The following is a 26,609-nucleotide window of genomic DNA, read 5'->3' on the forward strand; positions in this document are numbered from 1 at the left end:
AGTTTCCAAAGGGGCTGCTAAAGTTCTCATCCTCTGCTTGGGGTGGGGAGGGGAAGGTGAGGGAGGCTGGGAAGTGGTCACCCTACATGCTGACTCCTCCATATCCAGACTTCATCCAGTCCAATCTCCCGAGTCAGGCCAAGAAAACAGCTGCCCACTAAGATTCCTGGAACTGCTGCCACTGTCCTGGAAGTCCCCTCTTGCTGCAGAATCCAGAAGAAGCACCATCAATATTTAGTTGGGCAAACAACTCCTTCCAGCTGGCGTCAAACCACAGCCAGCCCAGGAGGGTTTGGGAGAGCACAGCTAGACCTTCAGAACCCCCTGTTGGCAAGCTGGGTGACACATCAACACTCCCCCCCCACCCAAAATAACTCACATGTCACAGTTGAATTCTTGGATCTCATTTATGGCATTTTGGGTGGTGTTGAGTATATATGTACTTTCACAATGTTTTTCCAAAATAATACCATTTAGGATTGCAAGGCTCTGGATGATACTACATAAGATTGAATGGACTTGTCCCACATCTTGCTCTGATCTCACAGAGCAATGAAAAGAATAAAAGCTTTCAAATAGCACTAAGGAAGTTACTGATTCCAATTGGAATTTTTCAATTGAGGAAGTGTTCTTTGATGAAAAGGGTAATGAAATTAAAAATCAGAGTATCCACCTTCTTTCAGCCTCCATTTCCAGTACTGCATGCCTTCGCCAATCCAACACTTTCTCCATGGATGGTGAATAATGTTGGTTATAGTAAAAGAAAGTAAAAAAAAAAACACAGTAACAACAAGCAGAGACAAGTCAGTCTCAGGAGCCTTTCAATCATCTGGACATTGCCTTCCTTCTTCTTGGTGACCTTAGCTGCTGCAGCATTTCTTGCAGTTGTGATGGCCTTGGAGCCTGGAGAACACAGCCCAACAGGTCAAATGCAAATGGGTGGGAGCTGTGTTTGACTGACACAACAACATGTCCCTCCTGAGATGGAACTCCCTTGCTTTTCTCTAGCCATGACACTGGTCAAGACTACTGTTGCATGTTGGTATTTGGTGCTTCAACCCTTCACAATGTAAGTAGCCTGACTTAGTAACCAAGGATGTATCCATTGTTTCATTATCACACAAACTCTAAAGGAAAACTGATGAGATTCTCAGGCTACTAAATCCACATAGTAGCTAACCCTCAATATTATGTCTAACCTAGCCTAACTTCCCAATAAATTATTTCTGTATGGAACCTTGCACAAGCATTTCGCTGTGGAATCTTTATGTGTAACTTTGTTGGTAGAGATGAAATTACTTTTTATTTATTCACCAAAATTTTGCCATAGGTGTATGGGAAAGGACATATGTTAGGTTCCTTGGGAGGATACAAGATGAACCCTGTCTTCAGAGAGTTTATTGTCTCCTAACAAGTCAGAAAATGACTTAAATATCTCTAGTGTCAGTTGTTTAATTCATATAATTTGAGAACTAAATTAGTAGTTTCTGAGGTCATTTCTGTGACTCTAGAATTCCTGTATCACACACTCTCTCATCCTGAGTATAAAGTTAATGTGAAAGTTCATTGGCAAAATCATTTAATGACCTGTTCATGAAAGGCATTATATTAAATATCACTCAAAGGAAGTTAAATCACGAACAATTCTGTCCCTTAAAAATACTGTATTATATACTTAAGAGTTGCTAAGACAGTAGATCTTAAACGTTCACTTCTAGCTGGGATGACTGACTGGTATGAATGCCAGTTTCAATATAATAGAACAAGGAAATAATAGAAATAATAGGAAAAATGGAGGAAAGATATTGAACTTGGTTTTAGATGTTCCTCCTTAGAAATGCATTTCAGTCGTAGATACTTTTTTTTAAAGTGCCTGTTGCTAACTAATGTGGAATGTTTGCCCAGGCCTATAGTGGTGCCTGAAGTGACATTTGTGTCTGATTACCCTGTTAATACAAAGAACCTGAGGCTCAGAGAGGATAACTGATTTGCTCAAATCAGTGGGAGAACTGTGTAACCACTACTATGTTCTCACTACAAATTTGTTTTTTTTTTAAGCCACTAAGAGTGATGATTGTTGATGCTGGGAAAGCAGATATCATTTTGGACAATATTATGAAGAGGGAAAGAACAAAGGACTTTGGGGTAACCCCTATGTTTAAAGAACAAAAGAAAAAAAGGAATGAAGGTGACCACATGACCTGTCACTCATGAGAGTCAAGATCCTCAAGAGAGAAGGTCTCCCTCACAGAACCATGTAGATTACCCAGCACACAGTAGGTAGCCACTATATTTGAGTGGAGTAACTGTTAGGGTCCAGGCTTCCGAGGCTTTCCCAGAGAACAAACTACACAGGCATAGAGATGTAAATTCAAGCAAAGTCTTTATTCAGCCAGCTAGCTGAGGTCCAAGTCAGCCTGATGCAGCGGGTCTCAACAAGGACCCCGAGCACTCAGAGCCAAGGGTTTATATAGCAATTTCAAAGCACTTAACTCATAGCAATTTTCTATAACTATACATTATTCTTGCAAGACATATATCCTGGGGTTAAGCAAGGGCAGGGTAAGACTACTCCTCAATGGTTAGGGAGGTTCTGCACGATAAGCTTGGTATGTAAGATTAACTGACCAAGGTTAGCTGACCAAGGGTCACAGCTGCCCACCACCCCGTGCTCATGATTAACTTGTTTTTCAAGGCCTTACCCAGGCCCAGGGTTTTTTGTTTTGTTTTTTTTTCCTCTGAGTCACACTCTCAGAAAATGGTTTCTAGGTTTCTAAGATGGCTATGCTTATGCTAATTTACTAATCTTACTAATGCTTAGATTCTACATTTCCCCACTTTCCTTTGACCATTCCAATCATGGAATGTTTGTTTCTTCCTGCTGTGTGAGTGAATGATACTGCGGTCTCAGCATTAGCACCTGAACAGCACTCACTCTTTCCCTAACAAAGGCTATTAGCCGGTTTAAGATACAGGGACCTAAAGTGAGAAGCAGTATAAAAATAAGCAAGGGCCCTGCCAGGGTGGATATCAGGGTTGTAAACCATGGGGATTTAGTAAACTAGGATTCAAATAGCCCTTGGCTGGCCTCTCGCTCTCTCTTCCTTTGATCTGGTCTCTCTCTAAGTTTAGACATTGAATCTCTTACTATTCCGGAATGGTCTGCTGTTAAGGTTTAGCTAAGTTTTATTAGTTCTTTTTCCTGACTCTTAATGCTCTCTGCACTCCTTTACAGTAACCACTGCAACAGATAACACATGGCTTGCCCAGTGGGCTGAGTCAGGGTAAGTACACAGAGCAGGATGATGGTTATTGGGTAAGATATTAAGGACAGTGCATTGTTAGACATACTCGGAAATGGCAGCTTTCTGCAGTGGGTTAAGTACCCCCCAGCACGAACAAGGTGTGTATGGGTAAAGACAAGAGACACAATTTCCATCGACGAAGGTGAGCGGAATGAATGAATAAAAGGAAGGGATGTAACTAACATTGTGCAGGATTGAACTGGAGGGTGCAGTTTGGGGCATGATTCTTGTCCAAACCAAAGGCTCTTGTTGTCTAGGTGAGTTAGATGGTGGAAATAACAGACCAGGGTGTGAGGTGGGAGTCTCCCTTCTGCATGACTTGGAAGGCCCAAGTGCGGGGTCCGAAAGGCCCAATTGTTAAAAAGCACAAAGGGATTAATAAATTAATTTCAGGGCCACTTTGAGAGGCGGCCGACACTGCCTAGGTCTCTTGCCTGGGTGCTAGGCAAGCCCTGGACAGCAGGCAGTATTTCAGGTCTCAGGAGCTCTCCTGACTCCCGGCAATGGTAAGTGGCGGTCTCCTGGGCCTCCTTTCTTGGCCCGACCACCGCCTCTGGGGAACCCCCTCCTCTGCTCTCCCCACGCTCTCACCCTTCCCTCTTTCAATCTGGGGAGGACAGGTAATCCCGGGGTCCTCCCGCTCTCCGCGCCGCCCGCCCCGTGGCCTCCTCAGCCTGCTGGCAGCCGCCACCCGAAGCTCGCCTGCGCGCGTGGGGCGGCGGGCCCAGCAGAGTCCGCTCCCCTGCCGCAGCCGGATCCCCGGCGCGCGCGGCTCAGCTTAACGGTCCCGCGGCCGCGCCCCGCCTGGCGGCGCCGCAGCTGCCTGCCCGCCCTCTGCGTCATGACGCCAGCGCCCAACGCGGAAGCCGCTCGCGGGCGCCGGGTCCAGCCGCGGGCTGAGCGCGGAGGCGCGGCGGGCACGGGATCCCGGCCGGGTGCGAGCCGAGCGCAGCCTCCCTCTCCTGCGGGCCGAGCGGGCCGAGCGGGCCGAGCGGGCGGAGCGGGCAGAGCAGGCACGGCGCGCCGGGCCGCCGCCGGGGGTATGCTTTCCCGGGCCGGCGTGTAGAGAGGGCGGGTCCCCGGCCTCCGGAGCGCGGCGGTGGAGGGGACGGAGGCGGCGGCCATGGCGACCCCCGGCAACCTGGGGTCCTCCGTCCTGGCAAGCAAGACCAAGACCAAGAAGAAGCACTTCGTAGCGCAGAAAGTGAAGCTCTTTCGGTCCAGCGATCCGCTGCTCAGCGTCCTGATGTGGGGGGTAAACCACTCGGTAAGGGCTCGGGCTGCGGCGCGCGGTCCCTTTCCTCCTCCTCTTCTTCCTCGTTCTTCTGCTGCAGCTGCTGCAGGGCGGGGAACCCCAGCGGGCCCCCGGCCCTTCGGCTATTCGCCCTCCGGGGCTGCCCGCCGGCTGCGGCGCCTTGGTGCCCCCAGCCCCGCGGGGCGTGCCAGCCTTTCCGCGCCGCCCGGGTCCCCTTGGATCCACTCTGGACCTGGGGCGCTCCTTGGACCTACCTGCATTTGAGCCCCACGACCCATACCAGTGTGCCCCCACCCTCCAGTCGGGCCACCCATCTGGCACCGCAGCCCGGGGGCCGGGAAGTTTGTGCGGGGCACAGCGCTGCCTGGGCTGTGAGCCCCGGCGGGGGCGGCTGGGGCTGGAGCCCTGGTGATCGCTCTCTTCTGCGGGGGGCGGCGGGGGCTGCCGGGTTCCCCGCCGGCTGGCAGGTGTACCTGTCCGAGGCTAGGAGCGCCCTGAGCCTCCTCACGGGGAACAGGGGTAAAAATAGTGGAGATCGGGGAGATTCGGGCAGCGGCTTTCGTGCTTAGGTCCTTTTTTCCTTTAAAGGCGACATTATCGGACACAAGGAATCTTTTTGGCAAAGAAAATGCAAATGTAAATACGGCAGTGGTGCCGAGCATCTTCCTCTAACCCTCTTCCAGCCGTCCTGCCGCCCCGCGGGCTGGAGAGCCGCTCGGGGCGTCTTCCTCCCCACACCTCCTCCCCCACCGCGGGGAACCGGGCCGAAGTCACCGACTGCGGAAGGGCGGCCCCGGTGTGAAAGCAGGAGGGGGCTCGGCGGGCTCGGAAGGCGGTGTCGAGTTGACAGCACCGGTCTTGGGGATTTGTTTAAAAGGTTGCGGGAGAACGCTTGGAAAGGTTAGCTTAACACAGCCAGAGATGGTGGAGGGTGCGTAGCTGCGGGCTATGCGGACTGCGGTTTGAGGGTCTGAAATAGGTCCTGCTGATCGTACGGCTAGAAACTCCTGCAGTTTTAATCCCTTTAGGATCGGGAAACACGATAGGAGCTGTTGGTTGAGCCATGAAAGTTTAAATGAGCCTGCGAATTCCTTAGCCCACTGCAGCCACTTAGCATCTGAGAAATGTAAGCTTGCTTTCCTTACTTGTGGTTCCAAGGATGTCTGTGTGCCCTTTCAGCATGCTAGGCGTGACAGAAAACCGTGTTGGTTTTTTTTAAAAACATTCTCAACTTAATGAAGTTGCTTAAAATGTCCCCAGGCATCATATTTGTATTTTTATTTCCCATGCTGAGCTGGAGAAAAGGTGAAACAGTATCAGGATTGATTGTTTACAAGAAGTGACTGTTTTTAGGAAAGTTGGGAAATGAATATTTTTATCAGCCAAATGACCTATCCGTTTAAGTTTAACTCGCTGACAGCTTCAGCAATTGGGAATGTAAGCTTTTACAACACCATACATTACTACACTAAAACTCTCCTCTAAATTTTATTACAGTAAATAAAGACAATTTTTTCCTGTGTAATACGTCTACAGTTTAGAGTCATGTCTAATTTTGTTAAACTTTTAAAAATATTCATGTTGTTGGTTACTTTCTCTCTCTAGTGTTGGTCTCTATTTTTGGGTGCCTTTGGAGTTTTGGTGTTTTGGTCAGAATATGTCTGAGTGGATAACTTAGTAATGTCAACAATATGCTGCTGAAAAAGAGTAGTTTTGGGGAATTAGTTTGAATTCCAGTTAACTTTAGAAAATTTGCAACTGTGCAATGTTTTACTGTAACCACTTATGTTACCACCTTATTTTTTGTATTGCTACATTTGTTTTATAGTTTCTTGCTAATTGGAAATACTGAAACTATTTAAGGCTTATAAAAATAAATGTGTGACTTGTAGATAGTGTATTTCATGTTATTTTCTTTTGCCTTCAAGAAAAGTTAGCAACTCTAAGTGTAGTCATCCAGAGGAGTCAAGTTTCCATAGTATATAATGTAACCATGTTATTCATTCAATATATATGTTAGGCATATAGGCAGTGCCAGCCACGGTGTAAAGGATTGCTAAAAATACACCTGATACTTTTGTCCAAATATCTTTATTTTGAGGGCTGTGAGCTGACATAAGAAAGGTCTTTTAACCAGACTTCTTTCACAAAATGTCTATTTTCTTTATTATTTTTGGGAAAAAGAAGTGTATATAAATAAAGATGAAATCTAAGCACTTAGATGCCATGTGTTTCTGGTTGGTTTGATTTTAGGTGCTAAAGTCTAATATTTGATCAGTGTTTTTATGTGATCTTGTATGCCCCAAAATCTGTAGTATGAGAATAAATATGTCTGCATTATTAAGAAGGAACAAGCATAGTGTTGTATATGAATGGGGACATTTTTGAGAAAGCATAGCAGAGAAGAACAGATCATTCAAATCAAGAATCTTTCCTTACATTTATAATGTGACCAGAATTTATGGGAAAAGATTTGGCATGGATATAGCAATTTCATGCTTTTAAAATTCATTTGAATTTCTCTTAAGGACATTTAGAAATAACCATACATTTGGAACATTAAAAGGGAACTGCATATTGATTTTATCTTGTAGGCATCTTACAAGGGGATTGACAAATCTACATTCTGTAGCAAAAAAAGTCCAATGGATCTATCTGTCTTCAAATTTCACTCATTCTGTTGACCTTGTGCATATTAACTAGTTTTTGCATCCATGTTTGCATCTGTGAAGTAAGGTGATTGGACTGCATGATTTCTAAGTTTTTTTCCCCTAACTTAAAGATTTAACTATTTTTACAGTCTACCAGGTTCCTAGCATTATAATAGGAATAGAAATAGTATATAACAAAATTATGTACTGTGAATAATCATGTTGTATTACTGTAATAACTTTGTAAATGCAGTGGCATTCAGGGAATTTTCAAGGCCATGCTTAGAGGTAAGGAAATTGGGGGATTGTAAGAGGTGTGTGAACTAAGAGTTTGCTGGATTGATTGTACTTGGACCTTGCAGTCTACTGGGTCAAAGTCTATTTGATTGAAATGTAAAAACTTGCAATTAAGTAAAAATTTTCAAGTCCATGATGGTGGTAATTCTCAATAACAAGAATAAGCCTGACTTTTTATGGTTAATTTGATGTGTTACTGCTTTCTAACTTAGAGTACCCATCAGTGAATGGATCACTGCCAATTTTTATTTTAAGCAGAGAATATAATTGAATACATAAAGGAAAAGATGACTTAAGAAGGCAATTTTGTCTTGTTACATTTGGAATTAAACTAAAAATGATCAGGCAGTTAGCTTCTTAAGATTGTATTTTAATAGTGTGTGGAGCATGTAGAATTATATGAGCCAAGACTTGTTTTAAATAGATATTCCAAAAGATTTTTATGCTCAGTGAAATGTGGGCCCTTCAGAAATTAGTGTTTAAAAACCTATTTAAACATCTAAGGGAAGATGTCCTGTAGAGAAAAGATTATAAGGACATAAAACTTGTTTAAAACAGATACAGTATTTAGAATTAGCTACTATTAATGTTAAGGTTTTTTGGTTGCAAGCCATAGAAATGCAAATGAGCCTAGGCAAAAACTTTATAATGTTAGGAGGGTTTTGGAGGTCTGTCCCTGTGGAAGCGTGATCCAGGAGATCAGGAATAGGACTGGGCTTCAGGAAAAATTGCAATTAGGTGCTCCAGTGCTTTGGGGACATTTCTGTCCATTTTGGCTTGCTTCTTGCTCCTAGCTGCCTGGTTTCCTCTACAGGTCAGGAAGCTACTAGGTCCTGAATTTCAGATTTTGTACTTGGTGCCCCCAAAGAGGGACTCTATGTCTCCCATTCATTGATAAAAAATCTCATGGAAGGATCCAGACTGGTCTGGCTGCTGTCCATCATGGATGAAAAGTTGGCAGCTCTTGCCTTTAGAGTTGGGGAGCCCAGAAGGGAGGCAGCCTCCTAGTGATAGAGCTGGGGGTTGATCTTGGTGCTTGTGTGTTTTGGCAAACATGTGGCTTTCTGGATAGAGTACCCATAGATTTTGTTAACATTCTTGCAATGTCTGGGACTTGAAATAGGTAAATACTGTATTGGAGAAATAGTGATGTCTTTTAGGTTAGTGGGTTTATATCTGAGCACTGAAAAGGATAAGAGAAGGAAACTAGGTTTAAAAGGAAATGGGTGACTGAAATATTGACTGAATAGGATATAGTGAGGATTATTAAAATAACAATGAGCCAGACATTAGATGCAGCTCATTGAATGGAACCCAAATAACTGTTCTTTCAAGAACTAATATCACACTATTTTTTTTCCCTCTCCTTCACTTTAGAGGGAAAGAATATGCCAAGCAAAGACAAGTTTATTATTAGGGAAATAGTTTTACACCCCCTAAAATTTGGGACTGTTTCCTGAGAACAGAATACATTCCCTTCTCCATTTATCAGATACCTTACAGTGAACTTACAAATTCAGAACGATGCCCATGGCAAGACAGGGATTTTAAATATCTTTCTATTGCAGGATTGTCTGCTGTGCCTTTAGGAAGATTTTTCAGCAAGAATTGTCATAAACAAAATCTACCTGCAGCTGATTGGAAAATACAGTCAACCAGAGTAATGAACTCTTCCAATACACCCTTTGAAATACAAATTTTTGAATTTAAGGGAACTGGTGCAATTTGGCAAAATGGTTTGTGGTCAGATTAGGTTCAAATCCTCTCTCCATCATTTATGGGCTCTTTGAGCAGATGATTCATCCCTTTGAGTTTCAATCTACTCATTCCTAAAATGGAGGTGATGATGATGATGATAATCTCACAGGAGTATTTTGAGGGTTAAGCAACATAATGTATTTTAAGCCTTGTGCTATAATCAGCACACAATAAAGATCCAGTAATTGATACCTGAAAATGATCAAATTCCGATGCACTTAAGCTGGTAGCATATTAATAAGCACTCAGGTTCTTCTCAAAGTTTAATGTATGTATGAATCACTTGGAGACATTTAAAAAATGCAGATTCTGACTCACCAGGTCTACGGTGAGTCCTGAGATTCTGTGTTTATCACACTGTGAGGTGGTGGTGATGTCACTGGTCCGTGGGCTGCACTCTGCGTAGCAAGACAGTAGAAGGAATTTTTAGAAATAAGGAGAAATGTTCAGGATTTGTCTCCTGACTGCATGTGAGGAATCCATGGAAGAATGGTGACCCTAGGGTAGAGTTAGAAAAGTTAGAAGGGATCATGTGTTGAAAAGGAAACAATTTTTTTTGACTTAAGAAGTGTTGACTTGCAGGTGATTGTGAGTAGATACTTTCATGACAATGGCCACTCCTGTTGGAAGGTGGGATTAGAGCTCAGGAGCAAGGTTAGGGCTCCGATGGAGAATTGAGAATTGTCCATGCAGCCTTGGTAGTTGAAGTAATGAGGATAAAATAGATCTGAGGGGACACTTGGATTTGAGGGAAGGAGGCAAGAGAAAGCTCAGCAGGAAGGCCAGCAAATTAGATGCTGCAAAGAGTATGATGTTCAGGGATGTACTTTCTAGACAGTGGTCGACTGGTGTGGACATGTTGTGTGCAAGCTTAAAGTTTTAAGAAGCAAATGAGTGGAAATAGAGGCAGCCTCCCTTATTAGAAGGTTAGAGGCAAAAGAAAGGTGAAAAATGCCATTTTATTTAGGAATACCTAGGTGTTTCACTTGACTTCCTCTCTCCCCATTCTCACCATTACCAACCTAATCAGATTTATTGCCTTTCTTGAACTGTTAAAATGCCTCCTACTTTATTTACCTCTGTCTACCTTTATCCACATTTCCTTTTCTGTGCCACAGACCCCTTTGACAGCAGTCCAGTGAAGGAAAATGCTTTTGAATGAATAAATGAAAATACACAGGGTACATCCTACCAAGTTCTTGGATCCCCTGAATTCTATCCATGGACCACGTGGGAGTTTGTGGCACCTAGTTAAAGAACTCTCACAAGAATCAGGTGGGAGTGGTCTTGGGAATTAATTCATTTCTTTCCTTTCCTTATTCTTAAAAGCTGTACTTTGACAGAGTAGTAGTATTAAATATAGAAGAAAACTGAAAATAGTTTTTCCTTTACAGCAAGAAAATCATTGCTTATATTCAAAGCATGTAGGAAGAGAGCATAGATGTAGTTTATTCATGACAGACAAGTGAGGGAGTTTTAAAACAGTAACCTACCTAAAGATAAGCCTTTACATTTAAAGGTAGTCTCCCTAGTTCCACCTGTCTGCACTGGGTTGGTTGTGTGACTTGGAGCAAGTCCTTTAGACTTGCTCTCAGTTCTTATAAATGGAGATAATAATAGCACCTATTACAGAGATTTTTTATATAAATTAAATAAGTTGAATAGTTATATGAATTAGATGAATTAAACAAGTTGGTACTTGTAAGATTCCTAAAGAGTTGCCGGCACATGTTAAGTTATTAATAAAAGTTATTTTAAAAAGTTATTTAGCTATCATTACTATCTTTTAGAAAATATTTTTAAATGATGATAAAACATGAAAAATTATTAGAGTACCATCACCCAGGAGCCCATTAGACATGCAGAATTGTAGGCTTCTCTGCAGAATGTCAGAGCAGATATGCATTTTAACAAGACAGGTATTTCTAAGCACATTCTGGTTTGAGAAGCACTGGCTGGGATAAATCTTTGGTTTCAAACCCTGGGCTTCCTTGGAGATGCCCCAGATGCTAATGGGAGAATTTAGCCCCTACCTCAGCTTCATCCAGAGGAGCTTGTTTTTGTCCTCCTCATCATCTTTTTTTTTTTTTTTTGGATGGGGTAGGGGGTCACTGTATATATACAAGGGAAAATATGTACAGGGGAAAAAGGTTTTGCAATCAAGAAGATTGAAAACACAGTGGCAAATGATGGGGAAAGTCAGGAGATTGTTGAAACACTTGTTTGAAACCAGATTTTAAAGGGTTGATTAGCTGATGTTTACCAGAGAAAAACATACAAGCGTTCTACAAGGGCCACTTTAAAATTTACCATACATCTTAAGTGGCACTCAACCCTGAAATTTTACAATTGCCCTTGAACAAATAGAAGCCATCAGCTTCTACTTTTACCTGCACCCCTGCCCCTCCCCAGCAGCATGCTACCTGCCTGACTAGCTAGCTGTTCACTAACATGCACTGTCTGGGCTGGAAGCTGTCAGTCACATGTGGCTCTTTACATTTCATTTAATTCAAACTAAATCTAAAGATTCAGTTTCTCATGCCCAGTGCTCTGTGGCCACCTGTGGGTAGTGGCTGCTGGGCCACATGGTGTGGATGCAGCCTGTGTCCTTATGGCAGCACTTCCCACTGGACACCGTTCGCGGCTCTGGCACCTCCCAACTTGAAAACAAAACACAGCAGCATAACAAAACCTCTCCTTTGACATCACATCTCGCACCGGGGTGTCCACTCTGTTTCTCTTTTCCTTTTTATAGCGACAGTTGAAAGCCCTAACTCTGCTGTCTGCCTCTTCAGCTGTCCCTCTCTCCGCTGACTCCACCTCCTTCCTCCTTTCCACTCTGAAGATCCTGCTCTGTCTGCAGCACCAGCAAGGCTCATGTTTTCAAAGGCAGGTTCACCATTTTTTGTTTTGTCTTCTTTTCCTTCTGCCTCACCAGCCACTCCTTCTGAGGTTCCTCTCCATTATCTAATCTCTAAATGTTGGAAGGACCTCATGCTCTGTTCCTCATCTTTTTCTGCAACTGCATATATTTTGTCTCTGTGTGATCTCTTTCAGTGTTGTGGCTTTTGGTGCCATTCCATGTGATAACTGAGAATTCTACATCTTCAGCTCTCACTTCCCTCCCAGGCTCCATGTTCAGTTTCTTATCAGATACCTTCACTTGAATACGGAGTAGGCCATCTCAGATGCGGACTCTTGATTTCCTCCCCCATCTATCCCACCTCCTCTTACACCATTAGCGGGCCACCATTTGCCCAGGGGCAGAAAGCAACCTTGATTCCTCTCTTGTCATCACACTCCCATTCGGAGTTCGGAACCTGCTATTTCTGTCTTCCCATAGAGATCCTCCTACTCTAGGACAGTGTGGTAGTCTGCAGGTCAGCTGTATCCACCTTTCCCTGTTTCAGCTCAAATTCTGTACAGCACTGGCAAAATGGTTTTCTGAAACATAAATGATATCATATCACTTTTTCAGTGGAAACCTTGCAGAGGCTTCCCATTGCATTGTGAATAAACTCCGAAGTCTTTTCTCTGGCTTGCACAGTCTTACTGGCATGGCCTGTTTCCCTCCTTGCCCTCATCCCTTTACCACTCTCTGTGACTTTGTTAGAGCCACCCTGGTTTTTGTTCCTTAACTGAGCCAACCCAGCTCAGAGCAGCCACAGAGCTTCTGCATTTACTTTCTTCTTTATCTAGAATATTTTTCCCTCAGGTCTTTGCAAAGCTGGCTCCCATTTTGGTCTCTCAACTAACCAGTTGCCTCATTCAATGGCCTCTCTGACCTCCTCATGTAAAATTAGACCCTCCACTCTCACATATTATTTTCTCTGCGATACTTTGCACTATCAGAAACTGAGTTTTTTACATGTTTGTTTTTTACCTCCCCAACTAGGATGTTAAGTTCCACAGCAGCTGAGACTGTCTTTCTTACTGCTGTGTCCCCATCCCAGAACAGTGTGTATGTGTACTAGGCATCCAGTAAACATTATGAATGAGTGGAGCTGTGACTCTGTAAACTGTAGGCCATTAGTGCTCAGCTGGTGTACAGTGAGCCCACCCACATTAAATTTTTATAACATGTAAACTTCATTTTCCCTATGATTGAGCACAGTATTTAGAGCATTTTGCTGAGCAGGTTGTGCAGTACATTAGAAGTGGCAGGGGATGGGGAGGAAATTTGCTGCAAGTTAGTGATAAGAGGTGTGGGATAACCTCAACTGATGCCAGAGAAAAGAACTGACGTTCATGATAGCATGCAAGAACTTTGCCTTGTGAACATAGCAGAGGAGGTTCAGAGAGTAAACCTTTCTTCCATAGAAGGTCAGAGGGCTGAAGAACCACCAAATGAATTGTATGAAAGCTTTGAGTGCATTTCTAAATAATCTGAGACATTAGTATGTGGAAAAGTGCCTTGCCATGTCACTGATAATTCCATGTAGTTAGGGTCTTTTAATGGCTTCAGGTATGCCTCTGATGAAAGTTCTAGTATTCAGAAGTGTGCTGTAAGTTACAGTTAAGATCCTTTAAACACTGTAAGAATAACGAGTATCCCAGCATGTCATGTCTCTGTGTATATCTTTCTGCCGTGTTCTGTCTCTGCGAGTTCTTACTCCTGCTGCCTCGTTCCCATTCTGCTTGGTGATTTTGGGTTTGAATTGCTCATTTCCCTTGGACAATCATTTGGGGAGGATTCTTTGAGTCTTAGGGTGAAAGTGTGTCCCTCCAGAGAGGATTGTTTGTTTTTTTGCCAGGTGTCTAGAAGTGCTACAGGCCAAGACTATTTTAAACCAATTCTAGATAATTTGAAGTTTTTGAACCTCATGGAGATAGAAATTTAGACTACTGTTCCCTGGGAGGTGGGATGCCCTTTTGATTTGGCTTAGACACTGAGGGTTGTAACTCTTATGGAGAAAGGGTTTCCTGTTAGACCCCCCACCGTGGGTGGGCTCCAGGCTCTGACTTGTGTTTATGTCAGCCCAGGAGGCCGTGAAAGCCCTCAGAACCCACATGGCTTCTGTGACTTGCTGACTGCTCTTGCATCCAGCTTTCACTTAGATTTTGGCAGCCTAACTCTTGCCTCCTCAATGCTTTGATGCCTTTAAGAAGTTTAACATTTTATTTTTTTTTGTTCAGGATGTTTTGTTGTTTGTAGTGGCAGAGTTGATCTGAGTAGCCTAGCTCTACCCTATTAGGGGAAATGGAAATCCACACCAGTTTCTTAAGAGAGGGAATGGAAGGTAATGAGCCAGGGAGTGGCGAGTCAGAGCCCTTGGTGGCTGGTGGTGCTGTGACAGTCACCAGGAGGGACTGCTGGGGGCACCTGGTGTGATGGGTGGAGAGTCTAAGGAAGACATGGCTGTGTCCTGGGTAAGAGGCAACAGGGGCCTGAACCAGGGCCATAAAGTTGGAGTAAAGAGAGAGGGTGCCCTGCAGATAGAGAGGGAGTAGAATCAGCCGGATTTGGTAACTACACGAGGGAATGGATAGGAAGGAGTGGAGGGTGACTCTGGGTGTTCCAGTTTGTGTACCTAAGTAGTTTTCTTACCATTCAGACTTTGCACTGCAGTATTTTTATTTTTTGGACTATTAGCCGAAAGGAGTCTGTATTATCTGCACTTAGAATACTAATATGTGGAGATGATTATATTTCCAACTTTGAAGTTTGCACAATTATTATAGTTTATCAATAAATCCAGCATTTGATGGGTAATTCAGCATTTGATGTCACTGATCTAAGTAGAATCCTGGGATGTGATTTAACGGTCCAGGTTTAGCTAGTATTTCATTTTGTAAAAAGTGTCATTTTCATATCTGAAGTTCTACTACAGATAACCTATAATTGGTTTGGGTTTTATGAGGTATTTTCTCTAAGGCCTTAGAGAAGAAGTATGAAAAAGACAGTTTTTGCTTGTAAGGTCAGTCTTACAGGGAAGATAGGCATGTAATTATGTAAACAAGGTGGTGAATTAACAAAAGTGACTCATTTACAGTTCATTTGGTTATAAATAACAGTCACACAAGTCAGATTAGCTAAAGTAAAAAACCCGTGAAGGTTATTGGGTAATTTACAAAACACAGAACCTTCAGCTGAACCTCAGATGGACCAGGAGCCACAGCAGTTGTGTCCTCACTTTCTCTCCAGTCTGCATCACTTCTCATGAACTTTTTCTCTAAGGATATTGCCTTTTCTTGGCTGCTCTGTGCAAGTGGACAAGTGGACCTACAAGGCTCCTAAGCTTACTTGCCCCCAGATCCAGGTATATTCAGATGTCAGTTAGCCACTCTGCACCCTAATTTCAGATTAAGAGTGAGAGAAAGGGGGAGCTCAAAGAAGAGTTGTGGACCATCAGCTCCAGCCTGCTGTGGCTGTGGGAACAGGGGCTCCTGTAGTGCAGGCGGGGCTCCTGGGTGGCACCTGAGTGGAGGGGCAGTGACAGCTCTCAAGCCTTGGAATCTGCACGGGGAACCTCTCCCCACAGGTTATATGCACAGATGCTACAGATAACAAAGCATTAATAGCCTGCTGGGGAGGGGTAGTGCTATTTGGGCTGGATCTTGAAGAATGAATTGTAATTAACCTGGGGAAGAGACTGGAGAAAAGGGCTTGTAGGCGGAGTACGAAGCCTGTCCCAAAGCAGAAAGGGCCCATGTCATTTTCAGGGAGCAGCTGAATCTTTTTTCAGGTGTCAGTGTACTCCCCATCTTCTATTTTTACAGTTTTATTCATTTTCATTCTTCTGCACACATTCCTATTGAAATTTCCATTAATTGAAATTATGCATTAATTTACTTAGGCTTGGTTATTTAGGATTAAAATCTTACCTGCAATTTGCTAGATACCCTAACATTCAGAGCTTAGTGTTGTTTGTAATTATAGTAAGTATGTTTCAGTGTTGTTTCCCTACCCTGCACTTTGAGGAGGGTATTCCATATAAATCAATCCCAGAATGCCCTCCGTGGCATGGCATACCACATAACCTGCACAAAGGTGCCTAGGTGGAAGGGGCAGGTGGGGGCTCAAGTCAGTACTGCCGACTGCACACCATGGCAAGGGGATGCATTAGCCAGAGACAGGCACCCTTTTTGTAATTGGCCTGCACAGAGGAAGCTCATTTTCTGATGTGCCACAGAGATGCCTTGTGTGCCAGCAGCTGCCCTGCTTTTCTTGGTCATGCATCCAGAATTTCTCAGGGCTCACTCCTGTCTGAGAATTTGTGTTGGTATCCTTAAGGAAGCTTTCATGTGGTGGTAAGGCTGAACAAAAGAAAGAATACGGGGTTTATAAAGTTCCGTTACAGATTTCCATCTGCTTTAGAAAATGCCTAATTACACTGCCTTTTCTGCTACGTTGCTTTCTATTATGCAAATTAGTTTACACAAGATTGGTAAGTTGGGACTGATGGCATTTGATGCAGACATTGATTGTACACAATTTTCATGGAGCACATCACTGCTCAGTGCCTCCAACTGGCAGCAGCTGGATACAAGTACAGTAACTTGGCTGGAGCCAGCAGACCTGGCGGGACAACAGGGCTGGGCACCTTGTTCCTTCATCCTTGTTCTTCTTCTTGGCTCAAGTGGCCAGGTACTCGATCTTGGAAATACTAATTTCATGGTTCTCTCCAGTCGACGTTCATTTTGTCCTAATCTGTTTAACTTGGAAGCTTGGTCTTCCTTACATTCTTTCCATCGAGTGATCTTCACAATTGTATTTTTAAAGCTGAAATTACTCTTCATTTGATTGGAATTTAACAATTTTGAAGACTGACACATGTATTTTTTTAGCATTTCATTTTTTTAAGTGTCTGGTGATAAGAACTCTATGGGTTTTGAGCAGGCTGCCTAAAATCTGTTTTTAGTGTGTATACTTAAAGTTTTTCAGTATACTACGTGTTAGACATAGAAGCCAAAATACCAGATATTCACAAAAATTTAAAATATTTCAAAGATTTCAGAGATTTAAAATATTTTCATATCTTGACTTATAGTACAAACATTTGTATTGACAATTTTTTCCACACTACTAGAGTCCCAGACTGGAATCTCCCCACTCCCAAACAAATACACAATCATTGTCATTGTTTTGTTTTGTTCCCAGGGATAGCTGGGTATAAATGTGAGAGAAACCTTGTTGACTGAGTCATCTGTATAGCCTAGAAAAGTTTGAAGACACTGATCTAAACAAGCAGAAATTTAATTTCTTTATGGGCCCTGTTGAGTTTCCTTAGTAATGCAACTCCTGCCTGGTCACACTGCTCTCCACTCTCCCCCACGCCTGGTGTCTGGTGTGTTTATGTATCTTTGACAAAGTCTGCCTGTTTCCATGCTCCAAAATTACCTGTCTCACTGCCTTACTCATCAACTTTATCTTTTTGAAAAATGTGTTCCAGCTTTCTGTGCCCAGAAACCTAAGAAGAAACTTTCAACTGACCCGCTCCCTCGTAGCCCCAAGATCTCAGGCTTTTACTACATCAGGACTTGGAATATGCTTTCCCCTAGAAACAGCCCCAGCCAGCTTACAAATGAACGTTTGGAACACAACCCATTTGTAAATTAGATCCTGTCTGCACATAGATGAAAAGTTCAAATGCTTTGGCTTTTTTTTTGCATGTTGAGCCAAAGTAGAGGACAGGAGCAAATTTAAGTTTAAATGAAAAAAAAAAAAAAAAGAAAAAGATGAGGAGAAACTGTCATATCCCTTTGTCTTACTTTCCTCTTGCAGTTTTGGCATCAGAAATTCACAGACTTCACACATGCCAATGCAGATTTGATCCAGCAAATAGACCATAGTGAATATTTTTATTTTGTAGTCTCTGAAACTTATTATATTTATTTGGGTGAACTAGATACATTCATGGCTTCAGTGGAATTTCAGTTCTAGTAAGTACAGAGGGAGATCTATCTACCTTTCTCCCCTGTACTTACATAACAATATGTAGATGGCATATTTTCTGTGAAAATCTGATGAAAAACTTGAAAACTATAGACAAATACAGTGAAGAACTATTATAATCTTTCTATCCAGAAGCAGTGTTAATGTTTTGGTGTGTATTTCTCCAGTATCTTTTTTTAAAAATCTAATTGAGTTTATGCTCTATGTTTCCTCATTATTATGTATTCTTCACAATAATTTTTAATGACTGCTTAAAAGTCTAACGAAGTTTTAATAGTCTATACATTGTTTCCAATTTTTGGCTACCATAAATGATGCTGCAGTCAACATCCCCCTAGGTAAAACATTTTCCTACTTTGGATCATTTCCTTAGAACAGATTCCCTTTTGGGGAATACTTGGTCAGAGAGTAGGAATATGTTAAGGTTCTTGGTACCTGTTGCCAAGTTGCTTCCAGAAAGGGCCTGTATCAGTTTACAGTCCCAGCAGTGAGGGTGAGAGCTTCTTTACTACAGCTCCTGCTGTGAATATTTCTAAGTCGAACAGAAAGGATCGGAATAAAAAGAAATGCTTTTCTTTACATTTGTTTTAAAGAGATGCTTTTAACCCATTTAAAACTCTGTTCAGAGGAATTTTAGGCAGATCAATATGAGGTACACATGTGGGCAGCATAGAGGGTCAAGTCTGGGGGATGGCAGAAGAGTTGCCACATGGGCTTTCTGTCCTCTAAGGAGAGCTGTTTTCAGCTGACCCACTTCTCACAATTTCCTTCTTCATTCTGCTTTAGAATCCTCAAGTTCTCTGAAACATACACCTTGGTAATTTCCTTTTTAAAAAATAAAAGCTGCAAGAACAACTCTTGTTTTTCCTACAAGTCCAGAGGCTAAGTTGGGGTTGAGATAAAGCAGGACAGTGGTGGTACGGGTCCCCTGGAAGTTGGTGATTTGTCAGAGTCCTTGGTTCTCAGAAGCAGTTAGTTGGGTGTCCACTGTTTATGGCTGACGGCAAATGGCCCTGCCTGTGGAGCCTTTAATATACCCAACCTGGCAACATTTACTGGCAGGCAAAATTCTTCAAATAGAGGGATTTATAGTTGCTTATCCAGCCCTGTCACTTCACATTAGACTTGACCTAAGTATGGTGCAGAGGAAACTGTTCAGAAAATGTAATGTGGCATCCCCTGGAGTCCATAATTAGAGTTGTGTGTGTTTCTTTTTAAAGGTTGAGCGTTATCACCCCTCTGTAGTGCTGTCGCTGGCTTGGAGCTTGATTCTGTGTGCTATCCCCTCTGCTCAGCATTATCTGATGTAAATATGTTAGTCACCTGTGCTGACTTTACAAACATTCTGCAGCCTGGCAAGGCGAGGTAAGGGAGGTTGAAGCTTCGCAAGATAACTGAGTGCCAGGCTCCTTTCTATTTAGATTACTAGTATTCAGAAAGGAGAAAGCAATGTAAATTTTTCCTTTCTGCAGAAGGGAGTGAGTATATTGTGTATTTTCAGAATATAAAAAAGTTCCCTGTTTTAATATTTAACTCTTTAACATAACATAAAAACTGTAATGTAATAACATATAATAACTATATGTATGTTATATTAAACTATATAACATATACAAGTAATATATAATAACTATATGTAAAACTGTAATATAATAACATGTAATAATTATAATAAATATAGTAACATAATATAAAAAGTAACACTTTTGTTTTGCCAAGGAAAAAGAACTCCTGAGAACATTGAAGCAAATTGAAGGAACAAGGCAGAGCTCTCTTAGAAAGAAAGGAAAGGTCATGCTTATATATCAAAGCCATCCAGATAAACTGTTACTTCCACTTCATGTGGATATGTTTTATTGTGACAGTGATAACTATAGTTGCCAATTTTCAGGAGGCCTAAATTACTATTTCAGATGGATGCAAGCTTTAAAATTAGCCCCTGGATAAATATTTATTTTAAAACTGACCTTCAATTGATTTTTTTACTTTTTAAAGCTTGAATTAAGTAGAAAATCAAGGGTTTTTATAAAAGATGGTAAAATTTATTTAACTTGGATAACTACTTAATAGAGAATTACTCCTATTATTTTAAAATATTAAATGTTTGCTGTTCTCCCAATCTGTGGCTTGTCTTTTCATTTCTTGAGTGTCATAGGAAGAGAAGTTTTAATTTTTATTAAATCAAATTTATCATTGTTTTTCTTTTAAGGTTCATGTTTTTAGTGTCTTATCTGAGAAAATCTTTGCCTGACTTAGGGTCACAAAGATTTTCTCCTGTGTTATTATCTGGATGTTCTACAGATTTAGATTTGACACCCAGATGTATGATCCCTTTCAAGCTAATCGTGAATGGTGTGAGGTATGGGTAAAAATTAATGTTTTTTTACATATGGATGTAGAATGCAATTTCCCTTTTGGAAAAGTATCCTCCCACAAATGTAAAAATGGATATTCATTGTAATGTTGATTTAAAAAGTAAAACTTGGAGACAGGCTAAGTTTCCATCAGTTAAAGATTGGTTAAGTACATCCTTGGTTGACATATTCAAGCAAGGAAAAAACTGTGCAGACACAGGACTGCAGCAGCTATCCACACTGTACAGCTGCAGTGGTTGGAAAAAAATAAAATAAAATGTTTGCTACAAAAAGCAGAAAACATTGTACTTTTAAAGAAACCACCTCAAATTTTGTTAAGTCAGAGAAAGTATGTTAAGTGAAAACATAGCCAGTATTAATAAACTAAATGCAGTTTTTTCTTTAATTTCAAAATAAGAACTTTTAGAATTATGAACATAAACCTTACACACTCTTCCTATTTTTATGAAAGTGTTTTGTTTCCATGTGTGAAAAATTTCTGCAAAAATAAGAAAACCTTCAGTACAGAGTACTATTTTCAATGGAATTGGCTGTTTTCCAGAGTGGCCAAATACTATTTTGAAACAAATATATACCCACACCTGAGTCTCCAGAACAAGAGTCCATTTAAGAATCCATTTCAGTTTGGTTATTTATAAGAAGACAAGACTATTCTGATGGCATGTGGAATAGTCCTAAATAGTGAGTTAAGTCGTAACATTTACTTATGTTGGATACACCAACTCTGGAGAGACCCTTTTATCCTGTTTCCTTAGAAAACAAGAACAAAACATGGGTCTTTTATAACGGTAAACAAATTGGAAATAACAGAAATATTCATTAATGGGATGATTGGGCTAAATAAAATAGGATGTATCTGTATATGAAATACTTAGCAGCCGTTAGACATGTTCATGGAGGTCAGTGACCTGCCATGGAGAAGTGGCTGTGATATGCTGGATGAGGACATAGCCGGTGTAGTTTAAACATTTCACATGTCTCTGTGAGTAGGGGAGGAATTAGTGATGCCTTTTCGCTTTCTACTTGCATCTGTTTACAGTTTGATTTGTTTTTCTTAATAGTAAGCATGCAGTACCATTATTATTAGGAAAACAATGTTTTCTTGATGGGTGGGAAGAAATCTTTCACATTTTGAATTTGATGAGATAGAAATAACTTGTGTATTTCTGTTTGTGAAAGAGAGAGATTTGCTTGATATAAAGGACTTTTTTCTCCAGGTAGCCATCATCAAGGAAATCCTTTGAATAAAGAGCATTATTGTTTGTATGGGGAGAAACATTGAAGTAATAAATTGATTCTAAAAAATGGTTACTTTTTGTGAGCTGGGGAAAAACAAAGAGAAACTGGAGTGATTACCACCAATTTCCCTATAGATGTCCAAGTTTCCATTATGTGTCTCATCATGAAAAATTTGAACATATGCCTTCAATGTATTAATTTTTATTTAGGTATTTCATGTGTGCACTACTGCATTATTTTGTTTGTTTCATGATATACAGAGTTTTAAAAGGCTACACAAATGATAAATATTGATAGCAGAAAACTTGCTCCCATTAAAAATTATCATTGATAATGTGTTTTTTTTTCTTTTTTAATGAAGGCTGTGTGGATGAATTTGTGTCATTGTTTTTAAAAATCTTGGTGAACACTTTGTGATAAAACAATTTGGAAGTCTAGTCCTCCATTCAGTTTTCTTTGCTATTTGGTTTTAAAACTCTGGTAGTAGCTTTGAAAAGTTACCTTACAAAGATACATGACTCCTGGTGGACAAAGTGCATTATTGACTAAATTTATTAGCTAGCAGTGCTCACTTTCAAACCATCAATCAGTTATGCACAAGTTTTGGTTAACATTTGAACCTAAGTGAAGGTGCTGGTGTTGACATGAGCTGCATATTTTACTTTTAAGGTAAAAATAATTATAAATAGATGTCCTGATAGCTTTTCTTACATCCAGCAGATTGTCTTGATTGCTCGTCCCCCATACACACACTCCCTAGAAGCTTCTACAGATGGTATGTATATGAAGGAGCAACTCCAGATTTACACCTCTTTATCAGGTTCCCTTCATTTCTTAGATTCCTTCTTGAAAATTATAAAATGTTAGAACCAGATGGTACTTGTGATTTTTTTCCCCCCAATCCCTTCATTTAGATGAGAAAACAGAGAAATAGCACTCAGGGGCAGAGTCAGGACTAGAATTACGTTACCCTGCTCAGTATTAGGCTTATTGTCCATGTCAAGTTCATCTCTGGGTAGTGTGTAGATGAGCAGCAGCTGCCCAGATGCCAATGAGCAGAGATCTGTTGGTAGCTGACTTCCTGAAGACTTATTTCTTTTAAAATCTCTCTCCTCTGTCCTCTGGTTTCCCAAGCATATGGTCTCGAAATCATCTTGATTTTTCTTTTTTTTCCTTCCTTTTATCACAGACACAAGCTTCATCTAGGTATTCCTGAAACATGAACAATACTCATAAATAAAATCTCAGTTCCTGAGAAGTAGCCTTCTAAGTGAATCAAGATGTAATGTAGAATCTCTCTTTGACTCTTTAAGGATGACGATGAAATCTCTGTAACCGGTCTACTATTCAAAAGCCTTTGAGACGTTTAACAATGAAAGAAGGATAGTTGAAATAAGACAAAAAGCAAATAGGGTAAAAATATAAAGTAGTAAAAGAGGGAAATATATATTTACCATAAAATTTTGCAAAGTCCTCTAAGGACAGACACTATGACATATGAGCTTAAAACATTGGTCTGAATTTCTTTGCCAGCTCTGTTAGTACTCTCCTTGTCTCATGGGAGGGAAATACTGGTTTATTTTCACTTCCTGGTTCTGAGGGAAATTTGCTGTGAAGGGGACTGTCATTTATTTATTTGTTTATTTAATATATATAAGGACAAAAACAATAATATTATTACACAGAACAGTAATAGTATATAGCAGCATAAAAATTTTAACTCCTTTCAGGTTCCTGGACTCAGTTCTGCTGTGTGTGTGTGTGTGTAGGGATGGGGTCTTCCCACACACGCAGATACCAAGCAATTCTTGAACGCCAGCAGGGTGTCTGACAACTCAACTCTGATGCTGTCTGCCTGGAGACAGCACCAGATTCCCCAGGTTAAGGGCTCCGTCCTATGAGACTGCCCTCCACCTCCCACTCCAGAGGCCTGCTGGTCACAAGCCTCAGCCAGTTCCCTGTGCTTCTGACCTACTGGCTGCAGATTGGAGGTGCCTATAACCTCCCCCTTAGGTTTGATTAATTTGCTAGAGCAGCTCACAGAACTCAGGAAAATACTTAGGATACTGTGAAGGATACCAGTTAAGAGCCAGATGATGAGAGACATAGGGCAAGGTCCCAAGTAAAGCAGCTTCTATCCTGTGGTGCTTAGGGCCTGCCTTGGTTGTACGTGGGAATGTTCCAGTTCCCCAAGCATGGAAGCTCTCACCGACAGAGAAGCAGGATCCCAGAGAGAGATGAGCTCTTCTTGGGGGTTTTTGTGAGGGCTTCATTGCATAGTCATGATTGACTAAATTAGTGGCCATTGGCTGGTTCAGCCTCAAGCCCCTGCCCTTGAGTGAGGTCCAAAAGTCTCATTAATATGACAAGATGCGATTTCACCTTTAAGACTCTGATGTGTCTTGAGGACTGTGGATGAGGACCAAGTATATCTGGGGAATATGTATTTGGTCATATGAATGACCAAATAAGTATTTCTTATAACTCATTGTATCACAGGGACTAAAAACAAAATGAATGACCCTAACAGCTATAAGAAAATTAAAATTATTGGATATGTGTAACTTTACCATTGAGTTCTGTGGCAGCCAAAGGCAAAATACCACACAGGTTGGGGACTCAGTTATATGGCTCAGGTGTATGGCCTTCTAATCTGGCTTTATACCAAGATAAAGCTTGAATAAATGATTGTTTCAAGAATCAATTTTTCCATTCTGGGTTGGTGACAGTAATGGAGGTCATTATTGAGTGCAAAGGACATGTTTTATACATTGTTGACATGCTGCAGGTACCTTGATATGTAAGTAGTGAAGACCATGTTTTATTAGGTAAAATGAGAGCCTTACTTGTGGACTAGTCTAGGTGAAGGTCCCAGGCAGGACCTGGGTATTTCTCAGAAGCATTCAGCAACAGTATTCAGGTGAAGCCCCCAAATTCTGAGCTGTACGGCAGGGAAGACAATGTTTAGGGTAAGACATAGCGAGCACCCACCCTTACAATAGAAGAATCTAATTACAGCTTCTGTAATATGTTTATTTAGAGGCATATCCTACTCCATCCTATTCCTCAAATCATCTGGTGTAGATTTTAGACCATTTCTCTGTCTGAGACACTGATAGGTTTCTGATGATGGTCCAGATTGACTGAACCCAGCAATCTACAATACTGGCTCTAATGCCTTCAGCAGCTCTTCCTATCCTGTCATTATTAGACATGTTATTAAGAAAGCTCTTTTTTGAAAAGCTAGATTTGTGTTGCTTTGAAGGGTGTTCTTGAGAGTCACTTACTGAAGCCCTGTGGGCCCAGCATTTACTTCAAGCAGGTGTCCCTTGTTAGGAGCTTACCAAGAAAATGTGTGAAATGACATCCAAATGGACCAGCACTAATCAGGTAGGGATACATAATAATGAATGCCCTCAAGTGTTAAAGTATTTCTGTTTTACACAAGTGGTGCTTTTATTATGACAAAGGAGAAGTAAAATTTTAAAAACTTATAATCAAAGTTTCATAAGAACTTCTGGAGAGAGGAAAAAAATCTCTACTGTCTTCTTGTATGGTGATCCATATACAAAGAAATATACTGGGATGGGAATCAAGAACCCTGAGAGGAGAAGGAGCAAGAGAGTACAAGTAAATCTGGGGCCCCATCATACACAACACGAAGAGAAAAGAACCGCTACCTGGGAAAGTGGGTCTATTACCTGTAAGGTTCTGGGAAACAGTGCGGGTGCTCAGGAGGTAGGGTGACAAGGACAAAGGAGGGCACAGACCTGATGTAGGTGGGCGGAGGGCAGGTCCGCTGGGGGAGCAAAGAGCTCTGGGCTCAGCTCGCTCCTGGTCACCATCTTGAGTGTTGCCAGAGCCCAGTGGAGCGGGCACCCCATGTACACAGTTGCTGTCACTTGGCACAGATACTCAACAGCAGTGTTGGTTGAGCTTCTGGCATTCCTTCAGGCTTTACCGAAACTATTAGGTTTTCTTGTTTGTCAAGTGGGTACCCACCACCTCTTCTGCCTCCCTTAAGGTGCTGGATCTTCCCTCGGGGTGTTAGGTGGGGACCACATGAAGTGTGTGCTTGAGGATAAATAAGATGTTTTCATCCGTAGTCTAGCCTGGAGCAAGTGCTGGACAAGGGGGTGGTAGATATAGTTGCTCTAGTGCCCCTCAAACAATTTATACCCCACTACTCTTCTGTTGCATTGAATCCCTTTGTTAATTTTTTTCTTGTTTTAGAGGAAATGTATCTATAACATATAATCAAGGTAGCACTGCAAAATTTTTTAAAAGGGTTGGTATTGGAGCCAGACTGTTTCAAATTCTAGCCCTTGCATTTGTCTTGGACAAGCTGTATATCTTTTCAAGCTCAGTTTTCTCATATAATCTCATCAAATAGGGTTGATACTTCTTGCCATGTGGACAAAATGAGATAAGGAATATAGATGCATCTGACAGTATTGATAGGCATAGTACACTGAATAAATGTTCAGGTTCCCTCCCCTCACTTTTTCCATATTTGTCCTCTCTGAAGAAAAATTCTCTTGAAAGGGAGACACTTTAGTTTTTTTTAATCACTCTCTTCCACAAGGGGAAAAATGAAAAATCTTCAGAATTCTCCTTAAATCTGCCAATTCATGGAAAAGCTATTTAAATGGCAAATAGTCTTAAAGAAATCAGTGGAATTGAATGATTTCCAAGGAGGGGGAACCCTAGTGATTTAAATGTGACCTGATGCTGTATTGCAGACTTAGGGGAGGTGGTCCAGCAAGTACCTGATTTCAGTCAGACTTAGGAGCCAGACTGACCAGGTTCAAATCCCCCTACTCTTCTTAGCTG

General features: G+C 41.5%; 1 protein-coding gene across 2 annotated transcripts in view; it reads left to right on the forward strand.

Annotated features, from left to right (window-relative positions):
• Window positions 1–4,165: 4,165 nt before the first annotated feature.
• PIP4K2A (phosphatidylinositol-5-phosphate 4-kinase type 2 alpha) overlaps window positions 4,166–26,609 on the forward strand; it is a 171,398-nt gene continuing 148,954 nt past the window's right edge. Inside the window, exon 1 of one of the 2 annotated variants that reach the window (XM_073229102.1) lies at window positions 4,166–4,572. In XM_073229102.1, coding sequence (XP_073085203.1) covers window positions 4,429–4,572 — 144 coding nt within the window. In that variant the 5' untranslated portion in view covers window positions 4,166–4,428. The remainder of the gene's footprint in view (window positions 4,573–26,609) is intronic. The other variant, XM_017659292.3, reaches the window with a different exon arrangement.

Source organism: Manis javanica, chromosome 2 (assembly GCF_040802235.1).
Source record: "Manis javanica isolate MJ-LG chromosome 2, MJ_LKY, whole genome shotgun sequence".
Classification (NCBI taxonomy): Eukaryota; Metazoa; Chordata; class Mammalia; order Pholidota; family Manidae; genus Manis; species Manis javanica.